This window comes from Neocloeon triangulifer, unplaced genomic scaffold (genome assembly GCF_031216515.1).
Source record: "Neocloeon triangulifer isolate White Clay Creek 2 clone unplaced genomic scaffold, ASM3121651v1 ptg000003l, whole genome shotgun sequence".
NCBI classification, from domain to species: domain Eukaryota; kingdom Metazoa; phylum Arthropoda; class Insecta; order Ephemeroptera; family Baetidae; genus Neocloeon; species Neocloeon triangulifer.
Genome location: NW_026775546.1, coordinates 5,567,934 through 5,589,588, shown reverse-complemented (window position 1 = coordinate 5,589,588; position 21,655 = coordinate 5,567,934). Strand labels below are relative to the sequence as shown.

The 21,655-nt window shown below is 38.9% G+C and overlaps 1 protein-coding gene across 1 annotated transcript in view; it reads right to left on the bottom strand.

Moving 5' to 3' along the window:
* Positions 1-20,690, bottom strand: part of LOC132205679 (headcase protein) — a 44,681-nt gene extending 23,991 nt beyond the window's left edge. The window contains exons 1-2 of the mRNA XM_059634924.1: positions 20,311-20,690; positions 16,068-16,471 (exon numbers count right to left, since the gene is read on the bottom strand). Of these exons, the coding sequence (XP_059490907.1) occupies positions 16,068-16,471; positions 20,311-20,520 (614 nt within the window). The 5' untranslated portion in view covers positions 20,521-20,690. The remainder of the gene's footprint in view (positions 1-16,067; positions 16,472-20,310) is intronic.
* Positions 20,691-21,655: the final 965 nt, after the last annotated feature.

Genomic DNA, 21,655 nt, shown 5'->3' with positions numbered 1-21,655 from the left:
AAATTTAGTTCTTAGCGACAGGAAGTTAATTTTTCGTCCCAAAAGAAATGGCTTTTAACAACAAACCGACTGAGTAATGAATGAGCTCTCATTAAAATTATAATCGAGAGAAAAAATAATGTTCCCCCGGCGCAGCTTTTCACGGGTGGAAAGCTTTTAAGCGCCGCGAGTTCAAATAATACAATTTGATGCAAACGTCATTAAGAGCGGCGGAAATAAAAAAGCGTAGCAAAAATTAAGCAAACAGCAGGCAGCCGGCAATTTATTGCGTATGAAATTTTCATTTGCTGGAAAATGGAAATGCGGAGAAGCAAAGCAAACAACGGTACCGACGAGAGAGAAAAAAGTATATAAAAAAATAATCGCGGATTCAAGGATGGCCTCTCTCTCTCTAACGACAGAATTGGAAACGACGAGAGAGAGTGAGGGAATATAAAAAAATACACGTGCAATTTTAATGAGGGCACGAACGAAGTCAGTTGAGAGTAAAATTACTGCGCCAATTGCGAATTCATTAATTAAACAACACAGCGCTTTTTTGAATTTGCTCATCCACTCCGTGCAGAAAAAGTGCTCTCGAGTGCGCCTACTGTGCAAATACACGCCTGCAAATTACATTGTCGTAATTGAAACGGAAAACATTTACGTAAGTACGTATACGTACTCTCTTTTTTCCTCCATCCAGAAATAAAAAAGCAGGCCCGGGCGTGCACGGGCAGACAATGGCCTAATGAATTCCGCCGCCGTCGATGCCAGTTATTTATGCAGCGCGCACAACATTACACGGAGCAGGCGAAATCATGCATATCGATTTTTGTTAATTAAATCATTTGGCGGGCATCCTACTCCTCTTTATTGTCTGTCGCTGGATTTGTGACAAAAGACAAACGCCGGCGCGACAGCACGTGCACCGGATTAAACGTGCGGACGTACGTGTGCCGTGCACGGTCTGTGTGTATGTGAATGTGTATTCAGCTGTGTTCGTCGAAAATCAGTCGGGGCTCTCAAATCACCAACTTTCACCTTTCAATGCATTTTTGAATACAGGAGAGGGAGTTTTCAACAATTTTTTTTTTATATTTTTTCTTGCAAATTTTGAAATCAATTTTTAACTATCTCGATAGATATCTAAAAAATTTAAATTTTGTCTAAATATTTCAAAATGTTTAGTCTATAATAAATTTTGAAATTTTGTTGTATTAATATAATTTGTAAATTTTCTAATAATTTGTAAATTTTTGAATGGAGAAAAAAATTAATTTAACAAGTTCAGACTGTTTTTGGGCCGCAAATATAAAGAGCGGACAAACTCTTTTGAGTTAGGCTTCCCGCCAGTCATGTCTGCAAAGAAATTGCCTAGTTTAACAAAATTCTATTCAAGCAAACTATGGCAGATGCCTCAAGATATTTTCCACTTCAGAAATTAAGAAGTTGTGAAGTGGCCTTATATCTTTTATAATTATCGTCAAAATATAAAGAATTTATTTTGTAAAAGAATCACATAAAACATTCAATTATATTTAATTTCCAATAAAATTTGTAAATCGGCTGAATTTCTTATCAATTTTAACTGTATATCATCAATTATTATAAATAAGGCTGGGCGAAATGTTAAAAGATAGCCCCCAAGCGTACCCCTTTGACATTATAGAAATTTCTCAAATAAATTTTCTTACAGAAAAACTTCTCATTGACCTTGTGTGGTCATTCTTGTTCCAAATGTCAAACTGCCCACTTGACCTTTCCACCAGAAAACAACTTTCCCTCGCCCGAAATGCCAATTTGGGAATGCAAAACCGAGATTTAACCAGCGCCAAAGGTCACTCGCCCGCAAAAATAATTATTAATTATCCCTCTAGCTCTGTTCACAGTGGCAATTCAAAATTGAACGCCAATAACAACCGGAGCGATATTCCAACACAATTAAAAGTTTTTGTCGAAGCGCCGTTTAATTGAATACTCGAATGAAAATAGGATCCCCCCCTCTTTCAGTGGCTAAATCCAATTAGAGAGGCATGTTTCATATTTCGCACGCAAAAATCAAAACGCTGTCTGCATGTGTTGTTTTGATTTAGTGGAACCGCACCGCATTTTTATGACACACGCGCCGACTATTCGCAAATCCCCCTTCCAATTTAAAACGGCCAGAAACGCGTGTAATTGGGAAATTTGCAAATGTTTAAGAGCCCCAGGTGGCGCGACTGCCGCGTGCTGTAATACATTATTATTTGTTAATCTGGTAAACAGCCCCGAGTGAGCGAGCGAGCGGGCAAAAGGGAGGACGAACGCACGCTTGTATTGAAATGAAGCTTTTGCGAAATTCGCTCTCCCGGTTCGTTTCGGTCGGGGCTATTGTCCGCGACAACGTAATTAACTGGAGCCGCCCGAGTTAATGAATGGCACGGCGGCACCACTTTTGCGCAAAAAAAAACCGACGGCAGCCATCGCTTGTTATCTCTGCGTGGAAATCGGATTCAATGGGCGCGCCCGGCCAAAAATTCCTGTTTGCAAAAGCTGTACACCTGGATGGATGCGTTCGGTCCAATTGGACACGCAATTTGTGTTTTGCGAGTGTGCCGATCATTGCGGACGGATATTTGACTTTGAGTGGCGCGGCGAGAGCAAATTGGTTCTGACTGCTCACTCGGAAAACCAAAATTTTGTGTTGCGCGCACACTTTTCTCCGAAATCGCTCTCCAACTGGAAAAGGAATGTAGCAGTCGTTTGATCTTTTGGTACACATGAAAAATGGCACGCACAGTGGAATAATCGACTTGAAATTAATACTACAGCCGTGTAGTTTTATTGTCGCGCAGCAGCTCTATATTAAAATCGCGAACGCTTTTTGTACTTTGAAGCCGGAGGGAGGGGTTTGTGGTTCTTTTGTAAATGTGTGCATTCGAACTTTGCTTTGATGGAAGAGATGAAACTGAAATTTAAATAAAGAGATGGTTGCGTGCATGTATGAACCCTCTTTTTAATGTTGCTTAATGTACCGTATTCCTCCGCACCAGATAGTAGACAACACAGAATACTTGAGGTGAAAGTGAAAAATAATAAAAAAGAAAAATCACTCTCAGCTGATTGAACCTTTCAATTTTAGTTTATAATATTTTTTGCAATAATTGTTATTTATTTATATTTGAAATAATTAAAGTAAAATAAAATGGAACCAACTAATTATTCATATTGTAAAAGTTCAAATAAAAAAGAATTAATACTGAGAAATGAAGGAATTTAAGGAATCCTCTTGCAAAATAATACATAAGAGTAATTAATTCAATGAATTAACGAATTAAATTAATTTAATTCGTTTTTGTAAATTATTATTTCAATTACTTTTCATAATACTAAAAAAAATTTTGAAGCTGTTTCCATCGTGAAAATTGTCAAATTCCATCAAACTTCGTCACAAATGGAGCTGCGGCGCACAAACGCAATTAACTAAAAACACGCTAATTGCGAAATTTCAAAAGTCACCCGCCGAACAAATTGCACGCATTTATTGCGGTGTAAAACATTTACGGGCGAGTGTGCGTGGATGAACCATTTGTACAATAAATATTCATAAAGCCGCCGCGACGCAAAATAAAACAAACAACTTAATTAAAGTGGCGCGCGCGCGTGTGTAAATTATTCCGGCCGGGGCGCACCGGAAAAAAAACGCGTGCATGCTCATCTGGCTTCTCGCCGCCGCCGGCTGCAAAGTACACAATATATATATATTTCGGGGCATTTAATATAATAACAATATTCACGACTGGCCGAACCGGCGTCCGATCATTTCCATATTTAACGAGTGGCCGATTCAGCACATGCATGTACACATGTCCGTGCACAGTAATTACGCCGGCTATGTGCATATTAATCGAAGAGGGTGCGCGCAAAATCGCAGACGGGTTGGGCGGCGCCTCGTCGACGCGCCCCAGACAGGAATTTCAACTCGCGAACCTTGGTGTGTCTGCTGCAATGTTTTCCGTGTGCACGAAAGTGAAAACTTTTATTCATCCAGACCGACTGAAAACGAATTTTGCTTTCGTTCCGAGGGGTGGATATGTTAATTTTCCGTCTCATTTCGAAAGGAGCGAAAGTGAACTTTGTCACATACGCACGTCTACACACAGACGCTGATTAGAGAGGGCGACGCAGAGAAGCTGCATATTAACACCGGAAAATTCGCGGGAATTATAAACGACTCGGATTACGGTGACAAAGAGAGACTTCTCGCTCTTCTAATGAGCGTTTTTCTTTGCTTATTTCCTCCCCCGAGGCACCCTACTAATCTTCTAATCTGGGGAAGAAAGCAGATATAATTCATTTTTTTTTCTCTCGCTCGGTGTCGGTTGAATGAAAACGATCAGGAATTCCTTCGTCCGAGAGGGGAAATTCAATTTGATCGGGAGAAGATTCGCTCGCTCGCCTCTCTCATTTTCTGGACCGGCCCATTATTTATGTAGGCAAAAAAGAGCGTGAGAGAGAGAACGCCTGCCGGAATCGCGTGTATGCAACCCGTGTGTCGTATGAATGACCGGAAAAAGTCCTTTCTCTGCGTTTTTGCGGGGGTTGCGTCTCTTTCGAATGAAAACACGCGGCGAGCACAAAAAACGGCGGACCATCAATCACTGTAATAGCGCGAGTCAAGTTTTTTACAAGACACCCTCGTCGCGATGCTCCTTCGCAAAGAGGGCCTTAATAGAAAATGCGCGCACCGTTTGTTATATTCATGGCGAGAAAAAAAGGGAATTTCCATGACAAACGGATATTAATAATTGTTAAAAGGGTCTCGCATTATGTGGCAATTATTGCTGAGTGACGCAGCTAGTGAGATTGCATGCATCTGCTTGATGGAAAGATTCGTTCGCGTCTATTTACGCCCTAGCACTTTTTCTTCCTCACATAAAAACCCTTTTGAAAGCAGTGCTGTCAGATGAAGAGATTACTTTTATTAATTCTTTTTTCCCTCTTAATATTTTTTCTTGACAAGCGGAATTCCTTATTGCCATTTTTTCCACATGGGCAGAAAAATATATTTGATTAAATAAACCTAATTTATTATTTTTCTATATAAACTAAATTTATGAACTAAAAATGAAATGTTTAAAGTTTAATTCAAGTTAGATTAAGTGTAAATCACACAATTAATAAATATGCAAAGTTATTGTTAATAGAGTTTGAATTTTGGAAGCTTTTTAACAGAGAATTTGAGCATACATTATTCTTTAAATTTTTTCCTTTTATAAAGTAAAAAATATTGAAATTTTAATTTTGGCACATATTCGATTATGGATTATTTTCAAAATTACTTATCTTTTAAAACCATCTCAAAATTCTTATTTTCTTTTTTTATAATTCTTAACCAAAATTATAAAATAAAACAATCGATGAAACTAAATTTCAGAAACAAACATTGCTTATTTTTTATAATGTCCAAAACAATTTTTTATTCGCTTGATGATTTTAAGTTTTTTTTATAGATTAAGATTATCAACTTAGGGACCAAACAAATTGATTATAGAACTTCTGCGTCTCTAGCTGCAATTTTCCACCCGAATGACCCACCCTTATCAACCAAAGTGGGAAAATGAAAGTGAATGCACTTTTACTTTCCTCCCGCAAGTTCCGGATGAAAGACGGTCCACTGCTATTATACTTGATTGCCTTTCTGTAAGTGACAGTGACGCCGCCCTATCAGTTTTTGCCCCGAGCTGCACCCCTAATTTGCTTCGTTTCCGTTTCCCTTTTAGTCCGAAGAAAGTACACAAGTTTCGACCTTTTAAAAAAAATTACACTGGGATGTGCAATTTTCCGCCAGTTTAACCCTGACCGGGTGAAATAACCAACCGACAGGTGCTCGATGGCGCGGAACCAAACCGTCTGCTCACGGGGGGTGCATGCACGCTGCGGGGGCGGAGGGAGGGGGTTAGCGAGAGTGCGGTTGCAGCGCAGACGGTGCGAATTGCACGGCGGCGAGCGGAGGAGAGTAAGTGAGAGCCAGACAATTGATTTTTGCACATCAGACAGTGTCTGGCGCTGGCACGCTCGTCGCGCGGGTGAGCGGAAAATGAATGCACCGTGCATTAGTGTGAGTGAGAGAGAAAGAGAGGCTGACCCCGGTCCAACTGAAAGGGAAAAAGAGAAACACATTGGCGACGGATGAACATGCTCTTTTGTTCGACAATACGTCAATAACATGTGACAAAAGTTTGACAAACTGACAATGCATACAGCGTAAAATTATTAATTTTATTTGAATAATTAAATTTATACTCTTTAAAATAATTGATAATTGTATAAGATTATCAATTATTTGAAATTTAATGCAGCATTGTGCTTCTTTAAAATTTTAATTTCATTTTTTATTATTTTATAATATAGGAATTTGAATAACAGATAAAAATTCATCAATCTGGATTTAATCGAATCTAACATAATTTAGAATAATCATGAAAATATTGTAAATTTTTAATTATTAACCAAACTATCAGCAGTTTTGCAGAAGTCTGGAAATCATATTTAAATTAATCAAATTCCTAATCCTAATAATTAAATTATTAGATTAAAAAAAATGGCATTGAATTTTTCTTATTTTTGAAAGTGAACAACATTTTAAACAAATATTTTCATTTTGCCACCTAAAATCCTCATATTTCAGAAGGAATTTTTAGAAACCTCTAAAACATTTTTAATTTTAATTAGGGAATAATATGCAAATAAATTTAATGACTTTAACGTTGAGTTTTGCTCTCTATGCATTTTTATAAATCAATACAAGAGCAATACAAGGATCCTCTTTGCGAAGTGTTTGTCTTCCAAATGTGTTTTGGAGACGTCCGAAATGTAGTAGAAGATAAACACCATCAACAGCGGAAAGGAAGAGAAATGTGTGACACGCGACATCAGCTATGGGGGAACAGGAAATATAAACTGTGCGCGATTCGGACCAAGTGCGAATCGGCAAATATTTGCACGCGGATAGGTGCGGCGTGGTGCACGCTTGCCAGCAATCGATACGAGTAGACGCCGGTCGGGGGGTTGTATATTTGTGACTGGTAGTAGTACTCCGTGCACACAAATGCATGCACGCGGCGAAAAAGGGGTAGAGAGAGAGAGAGAGGCTGGCATAGGCTTTCATGTCTGCCGCCGCGGGTGAATCGGCGCACGTGAGCACAAAGAACTCTTCTTCTCTCGTTTTTTTTTGTGTTTTGACGGCGAAGAATAATTTTGATGCAAAAGTTTAAAGTGAGTTGCAGCAGCAGTTGCGGTCCATGCGCAAGGTCGACGGACGGACGAGGGTGTCTGCCTTGCTTCCTTTTTGCAAGCGAGCCGTTCTTTGAAGTTTGCTCTGCTGCTTTTTTGTGTTTGCAACGTCCTTTGTGATAGCGTCGGGATTTTTTGCCACGCGGCACGTACCAGGATTAAAGGGTTGATGGTTTTCTGGCTCATTACGTGTGTGTGCCGTGTGTTGCGAATCGGATCCTCTTGCGCCATGGCGCCTACAAGAGCTCCTTCTTTCCTCAGGAGTGCTAATTTCAGAGACGAGTCTTTTGGCTTGAGAGCTTGCCAAGTCGGAATTTCCATTTAAATTGGATTTTTATACGCAAAGTGCGTGCTCACGTTTGTACAATATTTACTACGCACTCCTGCCGGGCATTCGGATTAAAAAGGCAATACGCTCCGCGAGCGGCCGCAGGCCAAATTCAAATTTTTGTGCATTACGGTGTTTTTGTTTGATGTCAAATAATTTGATCGCCCGGCTGAGAGCCGTTTTCGTGATGTCCCCGTCCAAAACGATTTTTTGCTTATTTGCATGTTTAATATTGCCCCATTATGTGTCCCGGAAAATTTGAATTTTGATGATGGGGAATCTCAATTTGCTATTTTCGATTAAATCCTAATATTATAAGTTCCAACATACACTTCTTTAGAAAAAAAATATATTGTAAATTCTAGTAAAATTTTAAATAAATTTAAAAAAGTGACAAAGCAAGTTAAAAATTTTTAATAATTAAAAAACTAAAATTTTTTCTTTACATTAACTATTTATACTTTAATTATAATTAAACTTTAGTGCTGGTAATTTATTAAAGCAAATGACATCAGGTGGTTTATTACTTTTAGCAATCCAATTTGGAGTTACTTTCTCAAATTAATTAAAAAGTTTCCCCAAAGTTAATTTTCCCAAAGTGAAGTGCTCCTAGTTCTTCACCAGAGAATCACGTCGTGGCAATTTTTTCCACTCGATAGTTTTTAAAAGTCTGCCTGCATTTGCATAAAACAGGGGGACTCCCTGTTGGTAGCTCGACGCTGTCTCTCGCACCAGCCGTAAACTAGTTTTCACAAGTCTGGTGATAACCAGCGTATAATACCAGCTAATTTTTCTACATGTCAAAGGATTTACGGCCCGTGTTGGAATTTCAATTTCAAATGCGCTCCGCCGCCGGTGCCGTTTAACTATAAAAAATTACCATAAAATTTTACCCTTCCTTACATATAAAGGATAGAAAAGCAGCTCTCCTTTTTATAACCCCTTTTGCGTCGTCCGCAGACGCGTCCTCTGCTTATTCTTTTTAATTTCAAATTCAACTCAGCGTCGCAAACCGTAATGAGTTTATAAAAAGTCTAATTTCCAAGAGATTAACTGCATAACTCTAGGAGCGTTTTTGTTTTCAGAAATAAACGAAAGGGTGGAGAACGAAACTTACTTTTGGAAATCCGGGACATAATTTCCGAGCTTAAGCTTGGCTAGTTAAGAAAAGCTAGCTAGCACTCTCGGCAGATTAGAAAAATTCAAATTAGTGCCGAGCGCAGCAAATAAAAAGTTAGTACCCGGTGTTTTGCATGACTGCACCCTCCGAGAATGATTATTCAAGTTAAACAAGAACCTCTAAACCAAACGTGCAACGCAAAAATAAAAATTCACATTCTGCTATTGCAAAATGAAAATCAACTTCACCCACGCGTTAAAATAGAAAAAAGTGCAAATGAATTGACTTGGAAAAAACTGATGAATGCATCAAAAGTTATGCAATTTGCACTGTTTATCGAGTTCAAAAATCACTCGGCAATTAGTCGAGTGCGTTAAATTCGAATCGGAACACAGTCGGTGCAAGGAAGGGATTTAGTTTCAAAGGAAAAGTTTTTTAATTAAAATCCCGCGAGGCGAGTGAGTCGATGCGGAAAATGGGTTTTAATTTTTGCGTCTTTCAATCGAGATAACGATTATCCTTGCTACAAGCTTTTCCAGATCACAAATTTCGAATAAATCGCGGCGGCGCGGCCGTTTCCGCCCTTATCTCAGCGAAAACATCCACACTGTGCATTTTATTCAAATGCACACACAACAGGATGTAAAGGGGAAGAAATTCGGAGAGGAAGCAGGAGAGAAAGAAAGTACTTCCATTCGACCGGGAGAGATCATTTTTAAGCTGAAAACTGCGAAAAAGAATGATTCCAATTGCACCCCTTGCCATTCTTAGCTCACCCTCCCTTTACGGTCTCTTTTGTGTTCCGGCCGAAGCAATAGTAATATAAGAAAGAGAGAAAGAGTGCGGCCAGAGACAAAAAGAATTTATTGCGAAAACAATTCGCGAGAGGAGTTTTTATTTACCCGGATCGCCCACTTAATCACCCTTCTTTTGAAGAAAAAATCCATTAAGCCGCTCAAAGTTGCGCAATAAAAGGAGATGAAAAGGAAACTGCGAGCGCAAAATTTGCGTGTTTGCTAGACCATGAACGCGAAATCACCCTCCACACGCGTTTATGGGCTTAAAGCGGCGAAATTCTTCGCTCGCAGCGTTTTAAGAGCGATTTTGCCTTTCCAATTACTTCCCTCCACTCTCGGCGGTCTTTTGTTTTTTGCCTTCTTGCGCCGATAAAAAAAAGTTTATAATTTTCTCTCCATGTTTGCGTAAGTACCTCATTTTGCGGCCGAATTACTTCCGGCGGGCTGAGCCCATTTTTTATACACAGCGCGTAGATATTTAAGGAAATCGCGGGCATTTTTACGACAGCCATTTGTCACCGGCGCAATTTTGCTCAAATTGGGCATTTAGTCAGAATTATGCGCGTACGCCCGGAAGACACGTGAGCGTGCTAAACGCGAGGAATTTCCATTAAGGATAAGTGATGCAATCGTTTGTCATTCGACTACTAACGCCGCCCAGAGGAATTTAATTGTGCAGTTAAAGGTGCTAGAAAACGGAGGAGATCTAGAATTAGCATACGATATGGCTTCTCCGGTGCTAAATTGTGCCACTAAAGGGCATTACGCATTACTTACTTAAGTTGCAAACCACCTAAGAGGCTTTAACTGTGAGATAAGGAGCCTCTTTTCAACTATGTGCATAAGAATATAGAAGGGCAGTTAAAGTTATAATGAAGCTCAGAGAGCAAAATCTAATTTCCATCGCCAACCACTGGTCTGCGGCAGTGGAATGCTTAATCTCTTATAATTATCATTTAATTTTGAATTCAAATTTTCTTTCGTCTATAAACTTGGTTAAATTTGCAAGTTACAATATTTTTTTCTTTACAATTTCCGCCTAGGTCGCGAAACATGATGAATAATTTCAAGAAAAATTAAAAAGCAATAGAAAATTAATAATGGAAAATGTTTGAATAATAAGAGTATTTCAAAAAAATTTAACTTCATTTACAGCATTCAATTTTGTAAAAAAAAATACAAATGTGTCAAACAAATGTTTAATATTTTAATATTTAAAATATTTTTCAAAATTCTGTCGAAGAAAACCAGAAGAATTATTCTAACGATTTTAATACGTTCAGTTTCATATTGTTTTTATTGATCCACCACAGTTGCTTCCCATTACAATACATTATCGTCGTCTCTATTTGATTCAAAATTTCTAAAGTGAGATACAGCGCTAAAAATGTCTGGTGCATCGCAATTTATTTAAATATGCATTTTAAAGAGTGCAATTTAATTGCATTCTAATTGTTCATGCTTAAGTAAAATCTGCTCAGAGTTATGAAATGGCTGCAATTTTATTTAAATGCATTTTTAAGTGTGTGATTTAATTTCCCTCTAATTACTCACATACTTAAGTAAAATGTTCTTATAATTCTGAAATGGCCACAATTAGAATATTTCTGCTAATGTACCGAGGAATTGTATTCGGCGCATGCAGGAATACATATCTTTAAAAAAATGGTTGAAAAATACCTGCAATTATGGCGAACATTGTACATTTTTTTTAAATAGGAAATATTAAAAACAATAAACTGCAGTCATTTTAACAAGAGATTAAATACTTGAGAATAAAATATTCATACAATTAGAAAGCAATTTGATCACGCGCAAATTATTGTAATGCACCACTTACGCAACACAAAAAAAGTTTAAATTTTTTCAACAATTTAAAACTGAAACGCAAGAATGGCTATATGCGAGCTCACATTAAAAACAATAGCAAACCTCATCGGGTTTTATTCCGGCTCTAAAGCACATCCCGAGCGCATATAATGGGACGTTCGAGACTGCTGCCGGATTCGAAAATGGCTTTTTTGAAAAGTGCACGCGGCTGTAAAAATAAATACCGCACTGACGAGCCGAGCTGGAGAGCAATATTCATTCGCATCGGGGAAAAACGCAGCAGCCGCCGCATTATGAGAGACAGACTGCATCACCGTCCCCGGCGGCAAAAAGTATTGATTGCGTCGAGATGCACATGCTTTTTGTAATTTCTGACGACTGGGGATTATTATATGTAGTATATACGAGATATAGAGAGGCATGCGTGGCGTCATCGCTCTCGCACGCCTCCCCCGGGGCGAGTATGCAATTCTTATCAATCATTGTGAAAGTATGTGTGTGTGCATTGCATTGTAAAGAGAGCCGATGAGCACAGCAATTCATTCCGCGCACATATACAAGCAGGAAATAAATTTCTCCCGTTCTCGAACGGTTTAATTACACTTAATGCTTTATTTAATTCCCCGGCAAGGTGCACCCCAGCTAAAATTTTAATGCGAGAAATATGGAAATTTCTTCCAAAAATAAATTCAAGGGAAGGTTCATTAGCGCAACAAATCACCAGAAGCGCAGACAACTGCTGGGGAGACAAAAGGAGGGATAATTTATTATTCAAATGGATTCCAGGCGCAATTTACATCCAAATTTAATGACCACTTACGATTTCCGGCAGCTCTCATTAAATGCACGTCGGAATCCTGAATTTTTTTAACTACCACACACACACCCTCCGCGTCGGTGTGTTTGTCAAAAAAATTATATTATATTTTTCCACTTGTACGCGTTTATACGCAGAAAGAGTGAGAGTTTTTTTTTTTTGAAGTGGCGCTCGCAACATCATGACCCGGCCTGCCGGGTTTTGAATTAAAAACAAGAAGTGCGTTGAGAGCGAGAGGACCAAATTGCACACGCCCTTAATTATTTCCTCGCACCGTGGGTGGCGTGAATTTTTCAGCGTAAATCTTCTGGTTTATGTGGAAAAGGCAGAGGAGCACGCAGTGTATACAGAAAGAGAGAGAGGCGCAGTATTTTAATGTTTTAATTATCTGGCTCGGATTAGAAGGGAGAGAGGACGGGAGCGAAAAGAGAGAAAAAGAGAGAGGCTTGGCCGTAATGTGGTCTGGTTTGTTTCAAAGGTTTCGATTTCTTCTTTCTCTCTCGCTCGCCTGACGTGAGTGCACGTGGGGAGAATGAGAGGAGAGTTATGTTATTTTGCTCTGAGCACAACTGGTTGCACACTCAAAAGAAAGTGAAATTAAAAATATGGGGGAGAGTGAGCATGCATTCGCCGCGCGCGCACTTTATGTCGCATAATAATGCGCACGATGATGGATATGCTAATGCGGAAGAGCATTCTTTCAAAATTTGCACTCGGAAACGTAAAATTCCGCGTGCGTTTTATGAACGCCTCTTGCGCCTGCTATGGGACTTCTGGGAAATCACAGTGGATGTGCCTCTTGCTTAATTGCCATTCTTGGGGCAGCGTAAATTTTCATTTTGAGAAATTTCCCAAATTAAAAATGTCAAATTAACATAAAATATTCGAGAATTATCGGGCTGAGAATTTTTATTTATTCTTCTCGCCCAGAGAAATTTAATACGCACGGGGGGAGATTAAAACTTCTTTGAATTACGACTGCAACTGGATGAGATGAACCGGTTTTTAAGGAAGCTCAAAGAATCTAGGATTAATGATAAAAATCCAAGAAATATTAAGCCGCAATGAGAATAACTCAAACAAATTTCAAAATTATGATAAAAAAAATGTTATAAGTACTAAAAAGTCAGTTAATTAAAATTGAAAACTAATAATAAATTTATGCTTAAATGTAAGAATCTAAAAAATTAAAAAAAAAATTTTTATTCAGTAAATTAATTGCACTTTTCAACTGAAATTTAAAGGGAAAGGTCTCTGCATTCTTCAGCAATAAATTTAATTCGGGGAGATTAATTAAAATGCCTGCTCTAAATTACGGCTGCGAAAGATCAACCGGTTTAAACGCTTCTAGGATTTTAAAATTAATCCCTCGCAGAGTGGACCTCACGCATGTGTCACTCTGAAAGCCCCGCAATTTGTCTCGGGAGACCCCCTTCTCGCTTTCGAGACACGCACAAAGTGCACAACTTTGACCAGAACTAATTGACTTTAGACAATTCGGAAAGCTAATTAAACTGCTGTCAAAACTCCTCAAAGGAGCAAATTTCCTTTAAAGTCTCTCTCTTCTCTCTAGTTTGCAATATCGCTCGCACGTAGAGTAGACGTGTCGTGCGTTGATTCATGATGCAATAGGGGGTCACAGCGTTGCGTATCAATAGGCCTATGGCTGCTGAGCAAATTACATAGATAATCAGATTTAATGACGGGCGCACCTGGGGGAAATGCGCTCCACCAGTCGGCTTAGACCAAACTAGTCCTGGCGGCTATAGTGCTCATGCATCAGACGATGAGAGCCGTTCGGAGGCTTGCATGTGTGTGTGATGTGTATTTCAAATTCATAGATGGAGATAAACGGATCGGGCTCTTCCTTTGACGCGTAGTTTATGCCATTTGCCGGGTGCAAATCGAATCCGACGCCGCTCGCTTATTAATCCATTAATCTGCGAGGTTTTTGCCCCCGGGGATTAATTGCGGATTGGTTTTCGCGAAAATTGACCAATAATCGTAAATCTAGTCGGGCTTAGTTTTCAATCCGTCGCAAAATCACTGCGGCTATTAATTTCCATCAAAGCCTAATCACGCGTGACAAAAATAAGCGAAATCCTCCGAAATTGTGACAAATCGGTGCAGCAGGATTACGTACGTATGAGAACGTTAATGAGAGTTCGCGCAACTTTTTCATTAAAATACAGAAAATGCGGTAAAAGCTCTTAAAAGCGCAGCTTAAGCATTAGGAAAATAAAATGCAGTTCTCGAGTGCCACCCGAGAGTTTGAGCAAATTTAATGCACTTTTAATTGCACCCACGAGTCGACTCGCATGAGGAAAAAAAAACGCTGCGCAGCCAACTTCATTTTGCTAGAAAACGCTCGAGAGCATCATTAGTACCGAATTTTCTTACGTGCAAAAAAACATGCATGTTGGGAAATTTCGTAAGCAATATGAGGAGAGAAAAAACACTCACCAGCATTTACAATCTTAATTACGACGCATTGCTTAACAGGCTGCAAGGAAACTCTACATTTTTCCATTTGAATTAAATATTATAAAAATGGAGTGCTGCGAAAATTCCAGCCACGGAGTAAAAAATGCAATTGCACGCATGAGTCGACTCCATAAGTGAGTGAATAGGGAAAAAACGCTACGCAGCCGACTTAATTAATTAATGAATGAGCGAGAGCTTCTTAATTGCATCTTGTAAATAAAAAATTTATATAACATGCAGAAAAACCTACATCTTGAGGAATTTTAGGAACAAAAGATTAACGAGGACATTATACTCAGCGGCTGTAAATCGTGAGGTAAAAAAATGCATCATTTAATAAAAATTCTCGGTTGAAGAAAAAAATTCCAGCCGTTGAGCAAAAAAATAATGCTTGTTTAATTCCAACCACGAGTCGCATCAAATTGTGAATAAAGAGAGACGTAGCGCAGCTTACTTTTTCAATTAGTGAATACGCGAGAGCTTATTAATTGCATCGTGTAAATAAAAAAATTACTAACAATAACACGCAGAAAACCTGCAGCTTGAGGAATTTCAGGAACAAAAGATTAACGAGAACAATATACTCACCGGCTGTAAATCACAAGGTAAAAGAATGCCTTATTTAATAAAAATGATCATGCATTAATAAAATAGACTGCTGGGGAACTCAACATTTTCCATGAGAATAAAATCACAAAATACGAATTATTGTGGATAAATTTCTTGTTGCGGATTTATGAAATGCAATGCAAAATATAATTTCAGCTCATAGTTATGCACCAATTAATAAAAAATCTGCAATAGTTATTTTAAATAAAGTTAATAAAATAAAACTTCGCTCACTGCGGCGGATAACGTCTTGTTTATCTCAGATGTTTAGCAAAATTCCTTGTAGTGGTGGTGCCGTTTTTTCCAACAATTCTTTTTTATTTCAAATGAATTGTTTTCAAAAAATAATATAAAATTTTTTTTTCTGATTGCAGACAAGCCAGAGCTATCGATTTTATGTACATACTTGAACTTTTTTTGCTATACTTTTGAGAATCATTATTTTCAAAATTTTGGCTTCAGAATGCTATTTAATTGAAATTTCTTTGGGACCGTTCACAAATGATTGACCGCGATTTGGCCTAAATTTTTGGTGCATAATGCCTTTCTGTTATTTAAGTATGTTGTTCGGGTTGATAAGCGAGTCCTCTGACCAAAATTCGAAATCAAAATTTTTAACACTTTTTTTGGAATTCGGGCTATTTGCAAAAAATAAACATGTGAAAAAAACTTAACTGACTTTTAAATAACCCAATAAATAAGTCTTTTATCATATTAAATTGGACATAAAGAAAAAAATCTGGAAACTTCTTTCCTAAAAACAACAAGTACACCACAATTTGATAATGCAATTATACAAGATAAATCATGACAAAGGTCACTGACCTGGTTGGCGTGTCAAGCTGCTGCACCTTGGATGGCCTTTTGGGACCCGAGATGGGCGAGTCGGCGCTGGGCGGGGAGCCTGAGGAGCAGGTGGACGAGGCCGAGCCAGCCCTGTTGCGCTGCTTGGCGTCCTCGGCCTCGGCGGGACGACCAGCCGCGGCCAGTGCTGGCTTCTGTTTCTGGCGCTGCCGCTTCTTCTTGGTGCGCGCCTCCTCCTTGACGACCTGAGGCGCTGCCGGCTGCGGCGGCGTCCAGTCCAGGTCCTTCTTCAGGTGGCCGCGGCCGCACCGGCAGCCGCAAGCTTTAAATGCCAGGTCGTAGCCCTTCTTGGTCCACAAATTCTGCAGCCGCTGCTTCGCCGACCAGCTGCGCGCGCGCCCGCACGTCCGCAAGAAATTCAGCACCTTTTAACAACAAATAAATCAAATTTTTAGAATTTGACATTTATTCAAAATAAAAAATTTAAATGAATAAGATTCAACAAACGTTGATAAAGATAATTCAGGTATATTTTGTAAAGGTTAATAATCAAGCTAAAATCCATTAATTAACTTCTATTTTTTTTATTCCTTTTTCAAACTGCTCGTAAATTATGGTGAAGCTTTGCAGTCGAAAAATTTAGAGCAGAAATATCTTGAGAAGGCACAAAGGAAAAACTTATTTTGATAATTATAATTAGTAAAATTAATTGAAATAATTATACTGTTTTCTAATAGATTTTAAATTAAGTATTTTATTTCCATTAAATCCAAAAATGGTTATTTCTTTTTAATCCTCTGAGCAATTAAAATCTGACCAAATTTTAAAATGATAGAAGCTATGCAATAAGATACATGAGAAATATAAATAAAATTCCTCAAGTTGTGAGTGCCCAAAATTTTGTTCAGATGAACAATATTTCATCTCCAAGATAATAAATCTCTATTTCCAGTTTAAAAATAATTCTTCCAAGTATTTTATTTTCAGTAGGAAATTGATAATCCGCTTAACGTTTCCAAGACCTAATTGCTTTCAAAATTAATTCCAGATTGAAAATGAAACATCTTTACTCTGCCGATTATTTCAAGCAGCTGCTGACTGACTTGTTATAGCTGAGAAATTTTCCCTTCTCCCTCCCTAGAGAGTTCTATAAAAAAAACATTTTTTTTATACGTCGTATTCTCTAGAAATTCAGCCGAAGTTCTTGGGGTACAATAGTGTTTTCCTTATTTTAGTAAGCCGCTTGCACACATTAAATTTCTCCTTTTGAGCTTTTCCGAGCACAGCTATTTTTGCGCTCGAGCAACAATAGACGGCCTAAGCGACAACAAGGAGGATAAAATTTCCCTCGTCATTAGGCAATAAATATCTTGTGCGGCTTCCCGATGAAAGCGTGTATTGAGGGCGGAACAAACGGTCTCTGAAACCTTTGGCAAATGAGAAGCACCGACGGCGATTTTTCCGCATTTTCCATCTCTCTGTGGCTGAGTGTGTGTGCGCGAGTCTCTCTTTTGCCTGATACAAAAGTGGAGTGGTGAATGCATCGAGGAACGAGAGAGGACAATAAAACGCGCGCTTTGATCTCTGCATGGGAGTTTAATTAGAAAGATTTATGGCAAGTTCTTTTCAAAAGCTGCTGCCTCGGCAAAATCGGTATGTATTTCCCAGAAACTCCTCCACTCTCGCAATTAATTTTTGCACAACAACGGCAAGAAAAAGCAGCTTGCTTATATAAGAGGGTTGCATAACTTTGCAGCTATGTATGTAATCATAATGCACCCGGCTCGCCCTCTCTGATATAATATAAAACTCGGCGATAAAAAGTTGCGAGTTATTTTTTATTGTCTGTTTAGCCAGTCTATTGCTTTTCGGGAACTTCTTATTTAAAGTAATAGTAGACAAAAAGCAAGGGGAAAGCGGAAGAAGAAGTTATGCAACACGTCGGGCGCAAATGTTGCGCGGGCTGCAGACGCGATAAACGCCGAGGGGTCGCAGATAAAATTTATATATATACGAGAGAGCGCGACATCAATCATCTCTCCTTGCGCGCAGATAAACAAAAATCCGCGGCATAAATCGTCGCCGTCGCCGGCTTAAAATAAGTTTCACGGGCCATTTGTCACTTTGATCGAGTCGCCTGTGCCGATTTGATTTTCGCCGGCATGAATACCAAATTTTCGTCTGGCTGCGAACGACTTTGCACTTTTTATGCACCGTCGTATACATTTTATTGACTTTCGAACATAAATCACGCCCGCTGGCGACGTGGAATTGCTTTTGCGCTGGACGCAATTTTTTCCCCTGATTTCGTTTTGTATAATGTGCCGTTTGCCCTTTTATCTGGAAACGTGCGGGTCGAAAATCGGAATTAACTCGTCTGTTTCTCGGACGTGTCGGCTATTTGTCACGCTTTGAAGTTGCGCGCGATAAAAAATGTGCCCGGGCGTGATTATTTTCGGCTGTGAAATCATTCAAAGCGGTGTCAAACACAGGCTAAGCGGAAGCGAGACCATTTGTTATATACGGAAAACACACACGCGTCAGTTTAGGGGCAGAATTGAAATTTTGTCTTCCGAACGAACGAAAGAGAGAGGACGCGGCGCGGTCGGGGGGAATTTCGGATACTCCTAATAGAAACCACAAAATAGCGTCTCGAGACCTGTCAAGGCGGAGGAAAATATATTGTGCGTGGAAAATTGAATCCTCCTCATTTTGTTGTTGATTTCGGCGCGCAACATATCGAAAGGTTTCAGAAGATGCATCGCGCGCGGTGGAAGAAAGATTTGTGAACCGAAAGTCATTATGGAGGGCTTTGGTGTCTGTTGCAGGTCTGACGTATTGTTTGACTTCGACTTTGCAGAGGTAAATAAGAAGTATGTTTTTTAGGATAATGGGAATTTAATGGAAAAACGTCAGATTTTAAACAGAAAAAATGTTTTGTATACGGAGAATAAAGGGATTTGGAATTGCGCAGTTCAATTTTTCCTGTTTACTAAAATAGAAACTTCTCTTGTTTTCGATTAAATTTGGCTCGTTTCCAAAAAATTATTAAGACTATATCGCATGAGCTATACGAAAAGCTGAGATTCTTTTTAGCTTTAAATAATTATCATTTTGTTTTTAAGAGAATTTTCACGTGTTTTGATACAGAAAGCTTAATAGTATGAAAGAAGTCATAAATTTTTGTCATATTTTTCAAATATAACAATGTGAATAATTATACCCCATTATTACTTTCAATTGCATTACAAAACGCGAATTATTTGAAATAAGTCTATAAAAACAGATACGGCAGTGTTAATTTTTGTGCGTGAAGAATAAAATTTAGAACAATTTGTAACTAAATGAAACAAGTTATTCGAGTAGTATCTGGAAATTCTTATTAATATTTTTCTAGTTTTGCTATCAAGACAAGCAAAATTATTATTATTATTACTTTATAGGCTATTAATATAAATTATTATTAGGCTTTTAGCGAGAGATTCAATTATTAAAAATGCTAAAAATAAGTTAATACAATGCATTTTAAATAATAAAATATGTAAATATTTCATGCAATACATTGTAATATTAAATTTCGCTTGCTTTTAAGCAAAAAAATCTAAAAAGATCAATATTTTCAGTAATTTCTAATATTCCGTTATGATTGAAAATAAAGTACATTTTATTACCTAAATATATTATCTTTTTAACTTGTTCCAGTTTGAAAGGCATAAAATCCACAAGTAAAAATTTAACTTCCATTATCTTGGCAATTTTTTAAGAATCAATGCAAATTATGTCTACAAAATCATGTCCGAGGGTACATAATTCTATTTTATCAATAAATTAATTATTTTGCAAAATAGATGGTTCTAGAAATTTCCAATTATTAAGTTTCATGTACATAGCTTATAACATTATCTCAAAGGAGAGTCAATTAATATTACTTCAAAAGGAAACTTGACGCTCGCACGCAACGTGTTGACAAGCATTGTCTCTGACAAGAATGAGAAATGCACTGAAAAGTACATTATTGATTTTCCGCCGGAAGCGAATAAAACCATTAAGAAAATAGTGAGAGATAAGAGCAAGCAAATAAGGAAAATCCGAAAAAGCACTAGGAATACGAAAGAGCTCTAATGGACTCGGGGAAAAAATAAAATAAAAGAAGAAATGCGGCGGCGAGACGCACGTGGGCGAGAAAGAGAGAGGGCGAAAGCAGTGCGTGCTGGCGGGAAAGCCACTACAGAGAGAGAGGGTGCGAAAGTTTTAAAAGTCCCACCTGCTGCTCCCACGAGTCGAAACAGGCCTGGTGCATGAACTGGCCTTGGGTGCAGTGGTCGTCGTTGCAGACGACCTTGACGACGTCATCGGACAGTTCTTCAAGGCGGATGGGCTGGTCGGGCAGCAGGCAATCGCCAGGGACGCAGCAAGTGGACGTTCGCGGGCCGTCGGCGCTCAGCTCCGTGTTGGCACCCCTTCTCTGAGGCATCTTCGATTTTGGCTTTTCGAATGTAATGTGAGAAAAGAATTAGAGGAGGAATTTGTGTTGTGTGATGAAAGTGGCAGTCGAGATAGTAAAAGAGAGCGATGAGGCCGCCGAGATCACGAGGCCATGGTTCGGAAGCGAGTGTCGTCTGTGCTGGTCGTGGCTCCCGCGTGTCGGGGTGCGACTGTGCCGAGTGGCAGCCACGCGGTCGTGTTTCTATGCGGCGGCAGCACCGCCCTCGAGCGACTCCTCGCCGAAGCTGCGTGCGGCGATGGCCACACGCTACTTATGCACCCAACCACCCCTCTGCCGCTTCCTTCCGTCATCCCCCGTCCCGTTTTATACACAGGGCTTTTGGCTTTTATGAGAGGCTACAAGTTGGATCTTTAAGAACGTGTGTGGCATTTATGCGGGCGGGAAAGTTGACTCTCTCTCCTTTTACAGCTCGATTACGCCGCCGCAGGGGAAGGCGGCGGCGGAAAAGAGAGCCTGCTGAAATTTCATCTGCTTTTTATGACCTCTGCTGTGCCGTCGTGTATACTTTTTATAAATATTGTTTTAAGTAGATTGATTTATGACCTTTTTGCCGAATTCAAATTTAATCCCCCGGCGTAAAATCCTGATGTGCATTTAAAGTGGGTTCTTTCTCTGGCTCTCTTTCGGGGAGTATGCAAATCTGCAGATAAGAGGAGAAAAAATAATATGCATGTGTGATGAAAACTCGGAAACCTTGGGGATGCAAAATGTAGCTTAAAAAGTAACGTGCGTGAGTTTAACAGAGATTTTCTTGCTAAGGGAAAGTGAAGCGAGGCCGTTAAAAGTCCTAGTCTAGAGGTGAGGGAGTCAACCTGTTGAAGTCGCGGGTTCTATGTTGAGGCGCTTGAAATTCCCAACGGTTTTGACAGCGAGCTGCTCTATCTGTGATGAAAGTGAAACGCTTTTCCCAGAAGTGGGTGTAATAAATTTCAATTCAGTGCATTTAAAATATTTATAATTTATATAACAGGTAAAAATCGGAATTTTAAAAATAAATTTTTGATTATTTTTATTTCAATAACCATCTAATTTGGAAAAGGTAGGATGAAAGGAATGATTTTATTGGCTTGGCAACTGCATGTGTAATAGTTATAATTAATAT